This window comes from Protopterus annectens, chromosome 1.part1, assembly GCF_019279795.1.
Source record: "Protopterus annectens isolate FY-2018-M chromosome 1.part1, PAN1.0, whole genome shotgun sequence".
NCBI classification, from domain to species: domain Eukaryota; kingdom Metazoa; phylum Chordata; order Ceratodontiformes; family Protopteridae; genus Protopterus; species Protopterus annectens.
Window position 1 is genome coordinate 1,240,042,140 of NC_056726.1, and position 19,240 is coordinate 1,240,061,379.

General features: G+C 41.4%; 1 protein-coding gene across 1 annotated transcript in view; it reads right to left on the minus strand.

Annotated features, from left to right (window-relative positions):
- Positions 1–656: 656 nt before the first annotated feature.
- Positions 657–19,240, minus strand: part of LOC122809574 (zinc finger protein 84-like) — a 225,570-nt gene continuing 206,986 nt past the window's right edge. Inside the window, exon 4 of the mRNA XM_044081173.1 lies at positions 657–3,942. Coding sequence (XP_043937108.1) covers positions 1,319–3,942 — 2,624 coding nt within the window. The 3' untranslated portion in view covers positions 657–1,318. The remainder of the gene's footprint in view (positions 3,943–19,240) is intronic.

Below are 19,240 nucleotides of genomic sequence, written 5' to 3' on the forward strand. Positions count from 1 at the left end.
ACCAGCTACATACTGAATCTTTGATGCCTGGAAGATCAAAATGCCTGACTATTTGTATACCACTCACATGAATTCATGGTCCAGTACTAACATTGCAATGCAGCACTGGGGAGAGGGCAGTAAACTCCAGAGATGCCATGGGATGTTAAAATAGGTGTCTGATATGACTACGCTGGTAAGTCAAATGGATGGACGCCAAAGATCCCATTGTACTTATTGAAAAGAGCAAGGAAATATCCATAGTGATGTCGACACCCCCCCCCACCTGTATAAATCTCAGTTTTCCCACGAAAACAGTCCATAAACCCAAAAGCAGCTAATCTGGTCAATAAGAACAACAAACCTTACCAATAATACTAATAATGGAGTGTGACTTAAAAATGTTGTGACTCTAAAGGAGTTTTACAACCAAACTCATATTTAAGAGATACATATTCAAATGAATGTTTTTCCGACTAGAACACTTCATGAAATTATTTAAACAAGTAATTCAAAGTCTGTATCACAAAGTTTAATATTTTGTTTCCACAAAGTGCTACTTGTACATACATATGTTTATCTATCTATATATATTTGTGTATGTGTATATATATATATATATATATATATATATATATATATATATATATATATATATATATTTATACATACACACATATACAAACACCCATAACAAAACAAAGACTGAACAGTAGAACCATTTCATCTTCCTGTTTGAAAGTGTGCAAAACTACAGACAATATCCATTAATTTTCAAATGCCCAGAGTCTGCTACAGAAGAGGACAATTAACAAATAAAAAACAATAGCTATGGTTGAAGCACAACAAAAATATTTGAAATGAGTGAAATAAGTGATTTTTTTTTTACTTATGAAAGGAGAGAGAAAGAAAAAAAAAGAATGGTCAGTGATTAGGTACCCAATGGGAGAGCAGAAACAACTATGGATAACTTAATGGGTGCACATGCAGTTACAACCCTAAATGTAAAAAGATTGCCATTTTGTGTATGAATCTCTGACACCAGATCAGTGAAGGTAAAACCAAGAGATTAACTTGAGGATAGAAAAATCTCAAAACATAAGTGAACATCAAAGAACAGACATAAAAATCTTTATCGTCAGGTCATTGTTAGTGTTAAAAATGCTTTTACGGTAATGTACATAAACTCAAGGTGTTTCTTTTCCACTGAATTCAGATTGAAAGAGTTTCAAAATGGAACACAATACAAGCTAAAGCTGTCGTCTTTGCAGTCTGAACACTATGTGATGTTAGCAGTTGTACAGTGGTGCCACTGCACAACTAGACCTAGCTTATTGTCCTATATTAAGCACTGGGTTGCTGGGGACAGTGTTTTATTAAGGGCAACTGTGGTTTCTCCCTGTGTCTCATTGTTTGACATCAGCTTTAGCTTGTTTTGTTGCTCAGATCTCTGTACATGAACTTGTTGATGCTTTTTGAGAGGAGACAACCTAGTATAACTCTTCTCACAATAATTACACTGATATGGTCGCTCACCAGAATGAGAGCGTTGATGCCTTTTCAAGTTAAACAACTTAGTATAAGTCTTGTTACATTCATTGCAAGGATAGAGTCGTCTTGGAGACTGAATTTTGTGGAGTGTTGAGAGATTGGGCTCTTCACTGCAGTCCTTCTGAGAGTCATTAAAGTGGTACAGTTTTCCTCTGCCATGAACTTGCTGGTGCCTTTTAAGATTGGACAGTTTGGTGTAACTCTTTTCACATTCATCACACTGATAAGGTCGCTCTAATGAGTGGACTCGTTGGTGGTTAATGAGGCTAGACAACTCAATGTAACTTCTTTCACACTGATCACACTCATATCTTTTGCCAGTGAAGTGAAGCTGCTGGTGTCGTCTGAGACTGAATAGTTTAGTAAAGCCCTTTCCACAGTCCTTGCAGTGATATGCGGCTACATTGTAAGCTTGCTTGGTCCTTTTGCGGCTGGACAGCTCAGAAGTGTATATTTTATAATCACTGTACTTATGAATTCTCCCTCTACAGTAACTTTGCTGATGTCGTTTAAGATTGGATAGCTTAGTATAGCCTTTTTCACATTCATTACACTTATAGGGTCGCTCTAATGAGTGGGTATGCTGATGATCAATAAGTTCTAGTAGGCTAGTGTAACTTCTATCACATTTAACACATCTGTATGGTCTTTTTCCAGAATGAATTTGCTGGTGTCTTTTCAAGGTGAACAGCTTATTAAAACCTTTAGTACAGTCACTGTAGGGATAGGTCTTTCTTCCCGAGTGGATTTGATTATGTAGTTTTAATCTGTATAACAAGGAAAATGTCATATTGCATTCAGTGCATCTATACTGCTTCTTGTTCATGGGCACTTCAGAGTTTTGGTGGGCTTCTAATGCAGGGAAAGAAATGGACTCTAATCTCTCCTTGTCTTCCTGGGATAACTTCAGAGGAAACATATTAAAAGTCTGCCCATCAGCATGCCTGTTCAGTTTAAAATGCTCCTCCTGGTCACTAAATTCAAGAGATTTCTCTTCTTCACAAAGCCCCTGCTGACAAGTGACCTCTTCCTTACAATTAATATCCTTATCATATTCTAATTGGCTATCAGACCCCACCCCTGTATGGCATACTTGATGGGACAACAGCTGATATCTCCATCTAAAACACTCTTCACAGTGAAGACACTTAAAAGGCCTCTCATCTGTGTGTATCCTTTGATGAACTAACAATTGCTGTTTCACTGTAAAAGTCTTTTCACAATAGGTACACTTAAAATGTTTATTTTCTGCATTTATCCACTGCTGCCCAAAACTATACTGCCCAAATCTGAAATTATTTCTATATTCATTTCCTTTAGAGGAACCATCCATATGAACTGTCTGATGAGATACAAGTTGATACTTCCATCTGAAACTCTTTCCACACACAGCACATTTAAATGGATTCTCACCTGTATGAATCCTCTGATGAATAGACAGTTGTTGCTTCCATGCAAAACTCCTTCCACAGTATGCGCATCTAAAACATTTCAGTTCTGGATTTACCCTGTACCCAGAATATTTAAAAATATTCCCACGCTCAGTACTTTGAAAGGAATATTCCTCTATGTGGGTTAAAAGGTGGGATGAGAGTTGATATTTCCATCTAAAACTTTTCCCACAATTACTGCATCTAAATGGCTTCTCTCCAGTGTGAAGCCTCATATGAATTGCAAGCTGCTGCTTCCATACAAAGCCCTTTCCACATTCAGTACATATGAACGGACTTTTCTGTGTGTTTGGCTTTATGAGAACTCTATGATTTACAATTAATTTAAAACTTCGTGTACTCTTAAAATTTTCAAAACTACGGATCCCAGTATGCATTATTTGGTGGGAAGAGAGTTGGTACTTCCATCTGAAGCCAATTCCACAAGCACTGCATCTAAAAGGTTGCTCTCCTGTGTGAAGTCTCTGATGCACTGAGAGCTGGTGTTTCCATTTAAACCCTTTTTCACAATTAAAACATTTGAAAGGTTTTTCAGCCAAGTGGATCTGTTCATGCTGATTAACCTCTGACTTGGTTCTAAAGCATTTTTCACAGTGAGTACATTTAAAAGGATAACCAGTTATTGGAATCTCCTGCATAAAAGAATATGGCTTAGTATTGACTGTGTCACAATCCACCTTGCCAGTGTATAACTGATGAAGTGCTAACATATTTTCTGGCAAAATAAACTCCTTTTTGCTGAAAGTACCTGGACAGGAATTCTCTGATGTCCAAGGAGTCTGAATCTCTGTATTGTTCTGAATAAATTGGTGCTCATTTGAAACATGCGTAATGAACAATAGTTGATTTGGGAAATTCTTCTCACACAAAGGACATCTGAAGTTGTTTTCTCCTGTGAAATTGTGCTGAAGTGTAACACATTCCTTTATTAGATCTTTCTCGCAAATGAAATAAGGAAGGTCTATGAAGAGAAGCAGAAAAAATATCCATCACTGGTTGGGGTTTCTATCACCAAAATGAGTTTAAAAATTCTGTACTGAGAAATAACCTAAAAAAATCAGTATAACCTAAAAATATATTAACATTACTAAAGAATTATGAATGCTTATATATGGAAATAAACAAGGCAAATGATCTGCACCATGTTTGGTTACACTCAGTATAATATATCTGTTAAAACAAGGAGGTAAATTCTACAGCACTAGGTTTGAGTCCCACAACCTTCACTTACATACTGTGTAATTCTGACCATTATTATGACCAAGGCATCAGGATTGCACATGCAAACAAGCAGTTGAGCCTACAAGGATCCAAAGGAGTAAATAAAGTATAAATAAAATAATGTATCATGAATGAAAACTCTAGAATACAATAGATGGAGTTGACAACAAATGCTTAAAGCTGAAATTAAGGCTAGCAGTTCAAATCTATGGTATCAACTTTAAAATCACTCTGAGTGCAATGTCAATTTGTTTATTTCATTTATTAATACTTGTTTACCAGGGTAGTGAACTGATTCAGGTAATCCAACTAAAATGGATCTTTGTGGATCCACAAAATGCTCTGTGTATCCAGGAGACAAAATGGAAAGGTAGTGCAGCAAAGCCACTTGGGTTGGTGGTCAGATTCTACTTCTCAAGGGGATGGCAGACTAGAAATGATGTGGGGAATTGTGTTGAGGGACAGTCTTCGGAGGACAGCGAGGGATGCCATCAGAATCAGTGATAGAATCCTGTCAATCAGATTCCAGTGTAAAGATTGGGAAATAGTCATAATTTCAGCATACGACTCTCATCGGGTTGAGATAGTGAGGAAAAGAGTACATTCAGGAAGTAGCTGCAGCACCTGCTAGATACAGCAGGACAGCGTGAGTTGGTATTTATAAATGGGGACCTGAATGCTCATATCAGGACAGAAAGAACAGGATACAAGGACTGCCTGGGTCCACATGGGTAGGGGTAACAGGAGTAAAAGAAAAGCCATTCTTTAAGCCAGACTTTTGTCTGGTAAATGGCTTGATGGTGGTCAACACATGGTTCAACAAGAGAGAGATAGTCATAATATCTCACGACTGGCCAACATGCAACTTGGGTAGACTTCCTCAAAGTAAGGAAACAGCACTGGAGTAGAATCAGACTGCAGTCATCCCCAGGGAAATGGCCCACAGAGTAAATCGCTGGTGGCCACAATCGGCTGCAGGCAGTGGTCAGAGAAAGCTCTAAGGTCAACAGAGACTAGGCTGAAGACACTGAATATGACTAGAGTGAAAGTCCAAGAGTTCAAGGAATTACAGCTCTAGCACCTCAGGATAGAAAGAGTTGGAGAATAATGGCATTTCAAAACACTATGTTTAAGGACTATTGAACTGTATAAGGAAGGTTGGTGGTGGAATGCAAAAGAGAGGAGTGCAGGAAAAAGTTGTAGATAGAAAAGACAGGTTGGCTAAGAAAGCAGTTGCAGTAGCAAAGAATAAGTCATCCGTGGCACTTTACCAGCTTCAGGAAAATGACGCACCAGATGGCACAAATAAACTCTGTCAGGTTGCAAGGCAAAGATACAGAAATAAAGAATATTTATAAGGGATGCCAGCAAAAATCTTCTCACCAGTCCACAACATATCAAAGGCAGATGGAAGGAGGTTCCAAGATTGCTGCACACTGATCAACAGCTTAATTTCCTATTTTCCAGTGTGAAAAAGAAACTGATAAATAGCGGCCAGTAATTTTGCCAGTTTTAGAAAAAATCAGTTACTAGCTAGTAAGTACACTGCACAGATGCTCACAAAAAGAAATTTAGAAAACTTGAAAGAAAATCAACTAGAAAAAGGTTAAGAGAAAATACAGACTTAGAAGAATCTTGCAGCTATTGAAAAAAAAAACAGTTCAAACTCCAGCTTTGATACAAGAGATTGCTTTCAGTAATTCAAAGGAAAAAATAAATCAAATGTGCTGAGAGCTGATTAAAGTAAATAAAACATTGGAGTACATCCACTCAAATAATAAAAGGCTGGACAAAATGGAAGAAGCTGGAGGATCAGACATATTTTATGCACAAGAAATGCAAAAGTCAAGCAGATGGGGACTCTGCTTCTCACTCTTCCGATAGTAAACTCATAGAAAGACTTTGCTATTGAAACCTTTTTCAATGTTCCAAAAGTAAATGCTTCAGAGACAGAAAAACGCACAGGACTCTAGTACATTGGACTTGAACCAAAGTCTAGGGTTGGGAGATGGAGATGAACAGGAAAAATATCAGCAACACTGAAATTGGTGAATAAATGTGATGGCTTTATAACTGAGCTGAAGTAGCTCAGTTGGGAGAGCGTTAGACTAAAGATCTAAAGGTCCCAGTTTCAGTCCTGGGTTTTGGTATAATAACCTTTAGGAGTGGGAGATTTGAATAATAGTTAAGGTGTTTACATACAGACACAAGGTGCATGATTTGATTCTCACATGGGGCAACTGACTAGGCTTAAAATGACCAAGTACTATTTTTTTAGTCTTAAGAAGTTTAGACATTACAATGTAAAAAACAGAAGAAAGGCTACAGAAAAGCTTGTTTAAGTTGATAGGCAGCAATCTTAAGTTGTTGGGGGGATGTATAAGTGCACTGATTATAACATATGGAGATAGGAGAGGTTTTCTTTTAGTTTTGCATAGGTGAATGTCTGGATTAATGCCTTGGCTAAATCTAATATGTTTTTTTTTTGTGTAAGCAAGTCAGCTTTAAAAACGAGAGGCCACTAAGAATGTAATATATAGTTTTCCTTCAGCAAATAAATGTTCAGTGTAGGTTGAGAAGTCTGCAGCTGAGGGCAGCTGTACATTTTGTTCTTGCATTTCTATATCTGGATATAGTTTGCTGAGAGAAACTTAAAATTAAAAGGTAGAAGGGTGAGCAACGTAGTAAAAAATGAATACAATTTGATATTATTGGAAGTGACTATGAGGTAGTATCTTTTTTGGTACCTAAATACTTCAATGCATTTACAGAACTGTGTTGAATTTACTTTTATTTAAAGATAGCCAGTGCACATTTTCTTAAGGCTAAAAGTTAATGTTTTCTGAAAGCACTCAAGCTGTTTTTTTTTTACATATGAGAGGGGAGTAAAGATAAGACAAAAAAAAGATAGCAATTAGTGTAAGTAGGAACATAACATGTGCCTTAGCATGAATATCCAGAATGTTATGTTAGGTAATGCCTATGGGTTTAGCTGTCAATCTGGGACAATTCTTCCTATCAGGAAGATCATTACTTGAAAATGTACATAATTATGTGTTTGCTTTAAGTTAACAGATTGTGTGTATGTGTGTGTGTGTGTGTGTGTGTGTGTGTGTGTGTGTGTGTGTGTGTGTGTGTGTGTGTGTGTGTGTGTGTGTTTGAGGGTTTTCATTGCATCAAAAAATATTGTAAAAAGTGATATAGGTTCAAATGGAGATGACTAGAAACAAACGTGTAAAGGATCAACCTACCAAACATTAGTGGGTGCATGCAACACAAAACTTGTGAGCAGACATTTAAAAAATCTGCCACATATAACATGTAGGAATAACACCTTCTTATCATATTGGCTACACTATCCATATTATTTTGGAATGTTAATGGACTCACAAGTATTTTTGTCCGCATATGTAATTTTGGCAAAAGTTTTAAACCAGATTGCCTTCCAGATGCAACCCTCCCCATTTATCTGGACTTGGGACCGGCACAAATAAATGCACTGTCTTGTGCATACTCAATGGCTGGGTAGAGAAAGCATATGACAGAATGCCTAGACAGGAGTTGTGGTATTGTATGAGGAAGTTGGGAGTGGTAGAGAAGTATGCAAGAGTGGTACAGGATATGTACGAGGGTAGTGTGACACTGGTGAGGTCTGCGGTGGGAGTGACAGATGCGTTTAAGGTGGATGTGGGATTACATCAAGGATCAGCTCTCAGTCCTTTCTTATTTGCAATGGTGATGGACAGGTTGACAGACGAGATGAAACAGGAGGCCCCGTGGACTATGCCGATTGCAGATGACATTGTGATCTGTAGTCAGATTAGGGACCAGGTTGAGGAGACCCTGGAGAGGTGGATATATGCCCTAGAGAGGAGAGGAATGAAGGTCAGCAGGACTACGACAGAATATATGTGTGTGAATGAGAGGGAAGGAGTAGAGTTGGTGAAGGTTGATGAGTTTAAATACTTGAGATCAACAGTTCAGAGTAATGGTGAGTGTGGAGGAAAGATGAAGAAGAGAGTACAGGGTGGAATGGGTGGAGAAGAGTGTCAGGAGTGATTTGTGACAGACGGGTACCAGTAAGAGTGACAGGGAATATCTACAGGAGGGTAGTGAGACCAGCTATGTTATATGGGTTGGAGACAATGGCATTGACAAAAAGGCAGGAGTCAGAGCTAGACGTGGCAGAGTTAAAGATGTTAAGATTTGCACTGGGTATGACGAGGATGGACAGGATTAGTAATCAGTATATTAGATGGTCAGCTCAGGTTGGATGGTTTGAAGACAAAGCCAGAGGCGCAAGATTGTGTTGGCTTGGACATGTGCTGAGGAGGGATGCTGGGAATATTGGGAAAAGGATGCTAAGGATGGAGCTGCCAGGTAAGAGGAAAACAGGAAAGCCTAAGATAAGGTTTATGGATGTGGTGAAAGATGTCATGCAAGTTGTTGGTGTGACAGAGCAAGATGCAGAGGACAGGAAGAAATGGAAACAGATGATCCGCTGTGGCGACCTCTAACAGGAACAGCTGAAAGAGAAGAATGGCCTTACAAGTATTGAAAAAATTAAGAGTATTGAATTATATTAAGAAATGCACAGTGCAAACAGCAGTGCTACAGGAGACACTTGTAAAAAGTGAGCATATGAATTTGATAAAGAAAGAAGTTCAGGATGGATATTCAGGAGAATATCACGGACAAAGGAAAAGGGGGAGTACTAATATTAATTGCCAGAGGTGCTCCGATAATGACAAATGAGGGAAAAAGAGATAATAATGGTAGGTTTGTGGCAGTCAGAGGCTACTGACAAGGGAGAAGGATTACATTTGAATGCATTTATATTTCAACTAGAACTGTAATTTATTATGGAACTTAAGAAAATTCTGGGATAAATAATCAGCTTTCAGCAGGGAATATTACATACAGTTGGGGACTGGAACTTAATTTGCATCAGTGAGGATGTATCTGGGAGACTTAGAAGGGAAAATATAACAAACAAGGTAGATTTCTGAAATAATGTATGCCATTTTTGGTATGGACAAAGTGAATTCAGTAGTAGGAACTCAGAGCATTTACCTGTTCTCTAAGGTACAATAACTGGTTTAGACTAGACAGAAATTATGTTTCGTAAAACACATGAATTTAATTGAAAGCTTTGATATATATCCATTGACTATTTTAGATCATGTGCCACTAACAACCAAGATAAAAATGCAGGGTAATGAAGTAAAAATGAGACACCGATGTTTTACAACCTACCTGTTATAAAGGAAGAATGTAAGAAATGGCTAGTGGAAATTATTCAAGAGTTATTAGGGAAGATAGAAATGTTTTCATAAGTTGTAACTAGAGAATGGGAAACATAAAATTAAATTGTACTCACCATAGATTGGCATCTGTGTTGTCCATTTCCATTCTTCCTAAACTCATGGGTTTAGATCCGAACCTCGGATCTGACTCAGCCACATACTCTAGACTTTGGATCCAAATCTCAAGCTCCTCCTCCTACCCATAATGCCTTAATCCATCCCCATTACCTCAGATCAAGTTTGTTACCATTAGTCCCATATAGCTAGACAAACAGGAGAAGCTGACAGAGAAAGGAAGAACAGTAGGTTCCGAAACACAATCCAAGAGGGCTCTCCAGAAACTGAGGGATGGGGGAAGGATGGGAGTGAAGTTGAGAAGAATGAAAATGGACAACACGGATGCCTACTTATAGCGAGTACATAACTTTTAAATCTGATGTCCTTTTATTCTTCCTCAACCCATGGGACAGAGTCCCCAGCTACACTGATCTTGGGCGTCCCTCATGGAAAGATATTTCGGAGAACCGCCAAACCAAACGAGGCTCTGTTTTTAGAAATAATATCCAGTTTGTAATGAGTAACAAAGGTATGAGCATTGGACCATGTGGCTGCAGTGTCATCGATAGATATTCTTGACCAAAACCCAGATGAAGCAGAATGAGCCTTACAAGGTTTGGGTAAGGTCATGCCTTGTTCAGAGTAGATCCGCAAAATACAATCTGTAATCCATTTAGCTAGAGTGACTTAAACTGGGCATCACAGACTTTTTGGTGAAAACAGACAAAATGTTGGTCTGATTTTCTGACTTCTTTTGTCCAGTGAAGGAAAAAAAACATAATTGTCTGTGTACATTAAGGAAATGAAGCATGTACTCTTCTTTCCAAATTTTTAGAATAAAGGAGACTGTTAAATTAATGGATTCGTTAATGTTATTTTCAGAAGCCACTTTGGGTAAAAAAGAAGCGTTTGTCCATAAGGGAACCCTGTCTTTATGGAAAATGATGCAAGGGATCTTTGAGGAAACAGCTTGGAGTTCAGATATCCTCTTTGCAGAAGTAATGACTGTTAAGAAGACTGATTTCCATGAAAGGAATTTTAAATCAGATTTAACTGAGGGTTCAAAATGTTTATGAGCTGGACCTTGTAGCACAACTGCGAGACCCCGGGGAGGTGAAGGATCCTTTATTGGTGGTCTGAGAAGAAAAATGCCCTTTAGCAATGCTTTGCATAATATGGATGAAGCCAAAGAATATTTTCGGTCTCCTGTTGAAAATTAGAAATAGCTGCTAACTGAAGTTTAACTGTAGAGAAGCTAGTGCCTTCTTTAAAAATATTGTGCAACTTGAAGTACTGCAGAAACTGGAGCAGAGACTGGGTCAAGCTCATCATTCAGAGCGCAAAGGGAGAATTTTTTCCACTTGCTCTTGTAAACTTTTAGTAGACTCTTTTTGTGAAGCCAAAATAATAGTCCTTACAGGAGAAGAGACCCTGGGCTGTGTAACCATTACTGGAAGTAGGGAAACCATGTAGTTAGTTCGAGGGCCTGGACACTGGGGTGTCGAATCCCAGATGGGTGAGATGAGATATGTAGTTGGCTCCATAATGATGATGAGACCATATTAAGGGGAACCACACCTGCCACACCTGCCGATGCCAGAAGGGGGCAATGAGGATGACTGAACTCTTCAGCCAGCTTGCTTTCTGCAGAAATTTGGGAATAAAAGGAAGAGGAGAATAAGCATAAAGAAGACCAGAGGGCCAGACATGGACTAAAGCATCTCTCGGTGACTCTCCCTAAGGGGGTATAAGAACAAAATAACTGCTGCACTTGTGAGGAGATGCAAAGAGGTCATAGCAAGGTTGGCCCCAATGATGCAAGATCCTTTCTGCCACAGATTGATTGAGAGACCACTCATGATGCATCAGGATGGATCTGTTTAGTTTGTCTGCTAACACATTGGTTTTCCCTGGAATGTGCTTTGCAGTTAGAAAGTGGCCTGAACATATCACTCATTCTCACACTCTTATGGCCTCTCTACAGAGAGGATAAGATAGAGTTTCTCCTTGTTTGCTGAAGCACCAGACCACAGACATCTTGTCGGTCTGAACTGCAATAGTTTCTAGAAGAGGAGCATTTTGAAATACTTGCAATGCACGTAGGATTGCTCTCATCTCTAGTATATTATATGCAGATTAGTCTCTCAGGGGGACCACATGCCTTAGACCTTTCTTCCTTCCCAAAAAATTCCCCCCTCTCAATTGGGAAGTGTCTGTGGTCAGTGTGGCCATTGGAGGCAGTAAAACACAGAGTCGACCTAGGTAAATGTCATCTGACTGAAACCACCAGTAAATGTGTAGTTTGCAAATTGGACTCCAACTGATTGGAAAGATAGGGGTTGATAAAGAATGGACCACTGAACACTAGAGTCTAATGAAGAACACGCATGAAAAAACATGCCAAGGGAAGTAATACAATGGCTGCTGCCATGGAACCTAGTGCTTGAAGGACTGATCTTGCTGTAGGAAATGTATGGGAAAAAAGTAAATGAACAGGATTCCTGATAATGGATATATGATGAGGCAGTAGCTACCTGTTGTTTTATCCAGAAGTGTACCAACGAACTCTAGGCTCTGGACTGGTGTTCAATTTGATTTGGCATAATTTATTGTTATCCTCAGTGACTGGCAAATCTGGAACAAATAGTCTCTGGAATGTAGAAGGAGATGCTTAGGGGGGAGGGGCAGTGAGGAGACAGTTGTCCAGATATGGAAACAGTCAGAATACTCTGAGTTCCAGATGAGCAGCTGAGCAGCTATGACTGCCATACATTTGGCAAACACCCTGGGGGCTGTCATGAGTCCAAAGGGCAGGGCTCTGAATTGGTATTGATTGGCTCCCAGTTGAAAGTGTAAGTGTCTTTGCAAGTGTCTATTTTGATGTGATAGTACGCATCCTGAAGATCTATCAAGCACATCCAGCCATCCATGTGAAGAAAAGGTAGGATGGAATGTGCCATGACCATTCGGAACTTTGACTTCTTCACATATTAATTCATATTGCTTAGATCCAAAATTGGTCTGAGATCCCCTGTTTTCTTGGGCACTCAAAAGAACCGTAAGTACCAAATCCAGTTTGGTCTGGTGGGACCTCTTGGATGACTCATTTGTAGCAGCAATTGAATTTCTTGTGATCTACTCAGTCAGAGGAAGTTGCAATGTTGGGATCGTATTCTTTTTGCGAAGAGAGAGTTGGTAAAATAGAATGAAATAACCTCTGGATAAGATTTTTAGCATCCAGGTATCTTTTGTTATATTTGCCCAGGCTTCTGTGTGCAGGGATAACTGGCCCCTGACTGCTTCCAGAACTGGACAGTCGGGCAGCACTTCAGGAATGTTAAAAGGTCTGCCTGAAAAGCAAACCAAGAACCAGTGGTTCTGCAGGCCTCTTCCTCCTCTAAAGTGATGTCTTCCATTAGAATTTCCTCCTCTGCCTTTGGAAGAATTGTTCCTGCATGGATCTTGGAAAGGTCCCAGAGATTTTCAGAACCATATTTTCTTACCACCTCTCGGATTCCTGGAAAAGGTCCGTTGATGAGTAGAAAACTTAATTCCCACTGCAGACATGGTCTTTCCATCTTGTTTTCTGCGGGTAAGCATCTCTTACTGATTGCCTGAATAAGAATGTGCCATCAAATGGGGCATTGATGAAGGACATCTTAAAGGGCTCCTCAAAGTTGCATAGCCACATCCAGGCATGACTCCTTATGGCAATGCCTTAACCAGCCACTCATGTGGTACCTTCAGCTGTGTGAGAAATCAACCTCATTGAAGCATTTGTGATAGACAAAAGTGTGGCTAGCTGTGAGGATGTTCTTTTGAAATCCTCTGTGGACATGGACTTGGAGTATTTGAAAGCTCTTTGGTCAGATTTCTATGAAGTCTTGTGAAGCATGCCAGGTAACTGAGACACCTCAAGGCAAAGGTCGCTGAAGCAAAGACTTGCTTTCTGAATCTGTCCAATGCCCTAGACTCCCTGTTTGGTGGATGGACAGAAGAACCCTGTTCTGCCTGCTCTTTCTTGGTGGCTCTCGCTACCACCAAAGCATCAACCAGGACTCCTTTGCTCCAGTGGCCTCTGTCTTTTGGAGGGGCTAAAAATTTGTCGGGTCTTTTCATGATAGGTTTGAGGGTATCCAGCGGTTTGAGGGTATCCAGCTCCTTCCAAGCCCAGCAGGAACCTAAATCAAAGAGTTCATTTGCTGGGGTGGTAACCCAAGATGTAGTCGGACCTGAATAGCACAATTGTGTACACTTACCATAAATGCAGATGTTCGAGTGTATTCACTGTTGCAGTCATCACATTTGGGTTATCCCTGCCAGGGTAGCCCTCAGTCGGCCCGAATACCAGAGGCTTAGTATTCCTGCATCAGTTACTGTCATTCCAGGACTGACGTCAGTGGTATAAAAACAGGCAGCCGATGCCATTACATAAGTTTGTTTTTGCCCTGTCAGGAGCCCCCAGTAAGGAGCTAGGTTATGGTGGAAGAACACCACCAGTAGAAAGTAAATACCAAACAAATTCCTTGTAAGGAGAGAGAGAGAGAGAGAGAGAGAGAGAGAGAGAGAGAGAGAGACAGACAGAGAGAGAGAGAGAGAATGGAGGGAGGGAAACCAGTACTGCAACAGTGAATACACTCGTAAATCTACATTTATACTAAATGTACACAACTGTACTATGTTCTTCATGTTTCACTGTTGCAGTCATCACATTTGGGTTGATTCCCAAAGCTGAAGAAAAGGGTGGAGGCAGTCAAGAAGACTGGGGGATGGCTAGGATGCCCTGCAAGACTGCAGGGGCAAAGTCTGCCCTGGATTTGGAGAGGATAGACAAGTGGTAATGCTTGGTGAAGGTATGAACAGAAGTCCGTGTTGTAGCCTCCAGGATGTCCCTGGTGGGGACCCCTCTGAGGAAAGCTGCAGAGGTGGGGGTTGCTCTGGTAGAATGTGTCCTGGCCTCCTTGGAGGAAGGTTTTCTGTGCTGTTTGTAGCAGAAATGGATGCAATGTGCTATCCATTTGGAAATTGTTTGTTTGGATATGGCTTTGCCCTCTGCTCCTGCAGCGAAGCTAACTAGCAATTGATCAGTCTTTCTGAAAGATTTAGTCCTGTCTAGGTAGAATCTGAGCTGTTTGTGCACATCTAGAGAGTGCAGAATCCTTTCCCCCTTGTTTTGTGGGTTAGGGAAAAAGGTGGGCAAATGAATGGATTGGTTAAGAGCCACACTGGACACTACTTTTGGCATGAAGGATAGGTTAGTCCTGAGGGAGACCCTGTCAACATGGAAAATGATGAATGGCTCTACAGCCATAAGTGCTTGTAGCTCTGATACTCTTCTAGTTGAAGTGATGGCCAGAAGCAAGGCTGTCTTCTAAGAGAGAAATTTTAACTCTGCTGAAGCTGCAGGTTCAAAGTGGGGCAAGGTGAGCTTTTCCAACATAAAATTTAGGTCCCAAGCTGGGGTAGCAGCTCTTCTGGGTGGCCTCAAGTTGTTAGCCCCTGTTAGGAACTGTTTGATGAGAGGGTGTGAGAAAAGAGGCGGCTCTGTGCTGAAATGAGCAGAGATGACAGAGGCATGAATTTTAATAGAAGAGAAGGATAGACCCTTGTGTAGTAGGTCTGCCAGGTAATCCACACTGAGAGGTAGGGAGGGCTGTGCCATTCTGGCTCCCTTAGACTGTATCCAGGTGCAAAACCTTTTCCACTTGTCAGCATAAGACTTTCTAGTGCTGGGGCATCTGGCCTCACTTATAACATCTAGAACTTGTTTGCTTAAACTGGCAGCTTGAGGAGAGGTCAGGGAATAAGCCAGGCTGCCAGATTGAGGGTCTGCAATTGGGGATGCATGAATTCTCCATTTCTCTGGGTCAGGAGTGTTGGGATCTTTGGTAGGTGCCATGGTGGCAGGGGTGACAGACTGCATAGCAGTGGGTACCAGTACTATTGTGGCCAGTCTGGGGCAATCAAGACTGTCCTCAGTTTTTCCTCCCTTATTTTGAGCAGTACCCTTGAAATGAGTGGTAGAGGAGGAAATGCATAGACTGAGAGATTTACCCACTGGAAGGACAGAGCATCCACTTTCTAGGCCCTGCTGTGAGGTTCTCTGGTGCAGTATCTGCTGAGCTGATGATTGGAGTGGGAGGCAAAGAGATCTACCTACGGGGTGCCCCATTTCTGGGTTACAAGGGTGAAGGTTCTTTGGTCTAGCAGGTTTCTGCTTAGGTTGTCTGCCAGAGAGTTTAGAGAGCCTGGCAGGAATTGTGCTAACCAGTGAAGTTGCATGGCTGAGGCCATGTGCCAAAGGGTCACGGCGAACCTACACAGAGGATAAGAATGAGTCCCTCCCTGCTTGTTGATGTAGCACATCACTGTGGTGTTGTCTGTTTTGATTAGTAGAGGCCCCCAGGGTGAGTAGGGGTCTGAAAGCTGTCAGGACGTGCTGAACAGCTAACATCTCTTTTGGTTGATGTGCAGATGTATTTGATTTGGGCTCCATTGGCCCTGAATGCATCTGCCATCCAGGTGTGCATCCCAGGCATAGTCTGATGCATCTGTAGTGAAGGCCTGGGCAGCGTGGCGTAGTGAGAAGATATGTCCCTTGTTGTGGCAGCATGCTGCTGCCCATTAAAGAAAATCTTTCCTTAGATAAGGTGTCACTGGTATAAGAGTTTCCAGGTCTTGAGAGTGCTGACACCAAAGGCATTTTAGGTGCCATTGCAGTTTCCTCATATGCAGTCTGGCATATGGAATGAGTACAATGCAAGATGCCATGAACCCTAGAGCTTGCAGGATTTTCCTTGCGGATAACTGGGTACTGGTGGCTAGTTGACAGAAGTAGGCTGTCAGGTAGGTTTGTTTTTCTGGCGCAAGGAATGCCATCTGGAATACTGTGTCCAGGCTTGCTCCCAGGAATACAATTTTTTGTGTGGGTACTAGTTTTGATTTATTTTCGTTGATAGTATACCCCAGGGAGGTCAGTAGGGCCTTTACAAAGGTCAGGTGCTTTAGCAGCTTTTCCTGACTGTCTGCGTGAATCAGGCAGTCATCTAAATATGGGTAAATATGAATATTTCTTGTCTACAAAAAGCAATGGCGGGAGCCAGACATTTTGTGAAAACTCTGGGAGCAGTGGATAACCCAAAGGGAAGTGCAGAGAACTGAAAGTGCAGTGATCCTGCTCTGAAACAGAGGTAATTCCTGCATGATACCCTGATTGGGATGTGTAGGTTGGCCTCTTTTAGGTCTAAGGTGGCTAACCAAGCATAGGAAGAAGCTGCTTGAGGTTGAGCGTTTTGAATTTTGGTATTACCAGAAAGGTGTTTAGAATGGATAGGCTGAGGATGGGGCGCCATGTGCCCTCTTTTTTGGGTACCAGGAAGAGTTTGCAGTAGAAACCATGGCCTATCTGTCCTGCAGGAACATGCTCTATTGCCCTCATAGACAGGAGGGAAAGAACTTGCTGTTTGGCCTCTGCCCACTGGTTTGGGGGAAGATCTGGGAACCCTTTTGGGATTGGCAGAGTGTGAAAATAAAATATGTATCCCTGGGACACTATGTTGAGGTCCCAGAGGTCATTGGCAATGGTGGCTCAGTTGCTTGCATGGAAGGAGAGTTTTCCTCCTAGGGGCAAGTGCAGGTAGGCAGAGGGAGGGGGTGGAAGTGTAAAGTCACTATTAGCTCTTACCATAAGGGGGTGGCTTTGCACTCCCTGCTTTTGAAGAGGATGAACTCCATTGTTTAGATCTCTGCATTCCCTGGGGCTGTTGTCTGGGGGGCCTGCTTCCCCTGGGTCTGGGCTGAGCTGACCTGGGAGGGCAGGAAAGGACCAGTGCTTGGAGGGACAATGCCTACTGAACCTGGGTGGCTGGACCTGTAAGAAGTCTTTAACTGCATAGATTTAGCTTTTTCTTCATTCTTTCTTTTTTAGAACCGCTTCTACCTTGGTGCCAAATAAGTTGCCTTTGTGCAAGGATGCGTCTAATAATTTGGATTTGACATGGTGTGGCAAGGTCTGTTCCTTAAGCCAAGAATGTCTTGTAAGTACAGAACCAGTGACTGCTGCCCTGCAAAATGCTTCTAGGGCATCAAAACCACATTGTATGGTGTGCTTAGTTACTTGACTTGCAGAATGCATTAACTCTTGTAACTCTATTTTCTGCACAATCAGGGAAAGAAGATATTTTTTGTTTGAGGAGTTCCATGGCATGTTGCTGATATTTCAGCATATGGAACTGACAATTTAATGCTCTAATAGCAAGAGTAGCAGAGGTGTATACTTTTTACCCCATCTGTCTAATGCTCTGGAATCCCTAACTGAGGGGGTGGGATTCTTAGCTGAAGTTGCTTTGATTCCTTTAGGTTCTTGAGAGTATTTTAGAAAATAAATTTGTGAAAGTCAGGGACTCTATAGTACCGGTCAGATTTCCTGGGAGCAGGAGGGAGGGTGTCAGGTGTCAGACTGGATTCCATAAAAACATCATCCACAACATACAGGACAGGAGAAATGGCTAGAGGTCTGTGCTGTTGTAGATCTAAGAATTCCCTGAATCTCTTTTTTGACTGAGGATAGTCCTGACATTCCCACTGGAAACTCATTACACCCGAGTGCTCCTCCAGGCATCTTCTGCAGTTAACTTCTACTGCTCCTCTAGGCGTCAAATATTGATTGTTCATATTTGCATTAATAATTCCAAAACCATGTTACTTACAAGTTACCAGGATATTTTGTCTTGAAGCATATGTGATGGCAAACAACTGTATTGATATTTGACCTCTCTCCGTGAGTATTTTCTAGAACTGTAAGGTGATAACTTCATTTTTTAAAGGCTTAAGCCACACCCACTGGGAGTTAAAAGCACACACTCAAAAGAGCTGTACCGGAGGGAAGAGTATGTAGGGTTTCCCCAAAGGAAATGTCCTCGGGTGGAGAGGCTAAAGGGATGGATTTCTCTGCATCAGAATCCTCATAAGCAGAGAGGGGTTGCATATCTTTATATTCAGATGCATCAGAGTCACTGGACTCCTGTTCAGATAAAACTACTGGGGACAAGTCTCTTTCTTTTGGAAGGGGTAACCTGGCTTCCCCTGATAAACATTATAAGGTCTTTTGCCATTTTAAGCATTTGAGACTGAGGCAAAGAAGCAGGGGCCTGAGCTTGGGTTGTCATTTTTGTGGATGTACTCACCAGTCCACTGGACATCAAAGACAGATGGAAGGAGTAATTCCAGCAACTTCTGAATGAAAAAATATCTCAAAGAAGCTGTACTACCCCAAACACAGCCTAGAAAGAAAGAGGAGGAACATACCCTGGAATAAGTAAGAACAGCACTAAGAAAAATGAAGTCATGGAAAGCAACAGGCTCAGATAAGGTCACTGCACTAACATGCTGGAGGGATAGATTCCTGTCCCAGAGACTTCCCATACTCTGGAAGAGACTACCTATCTATGTCAAACAGAGCTCCTCATTAGCACTCTTCAAGAAAATTCTTGATGATTGGATGGGAAATGGGAAATTCACCCCAGGGATCCCTTCTGTGGCTCTGCTCGACAAGGGCACAGGAAAATAATTTTCTTGGGTGGCGAAAGCCAGGGTACATTTTTTTGGCTAGGCTTATATAGGCCCTAGGGCCAATAGCCTAGTACCTACCTATGAACCTATGCAAATATGACAGAG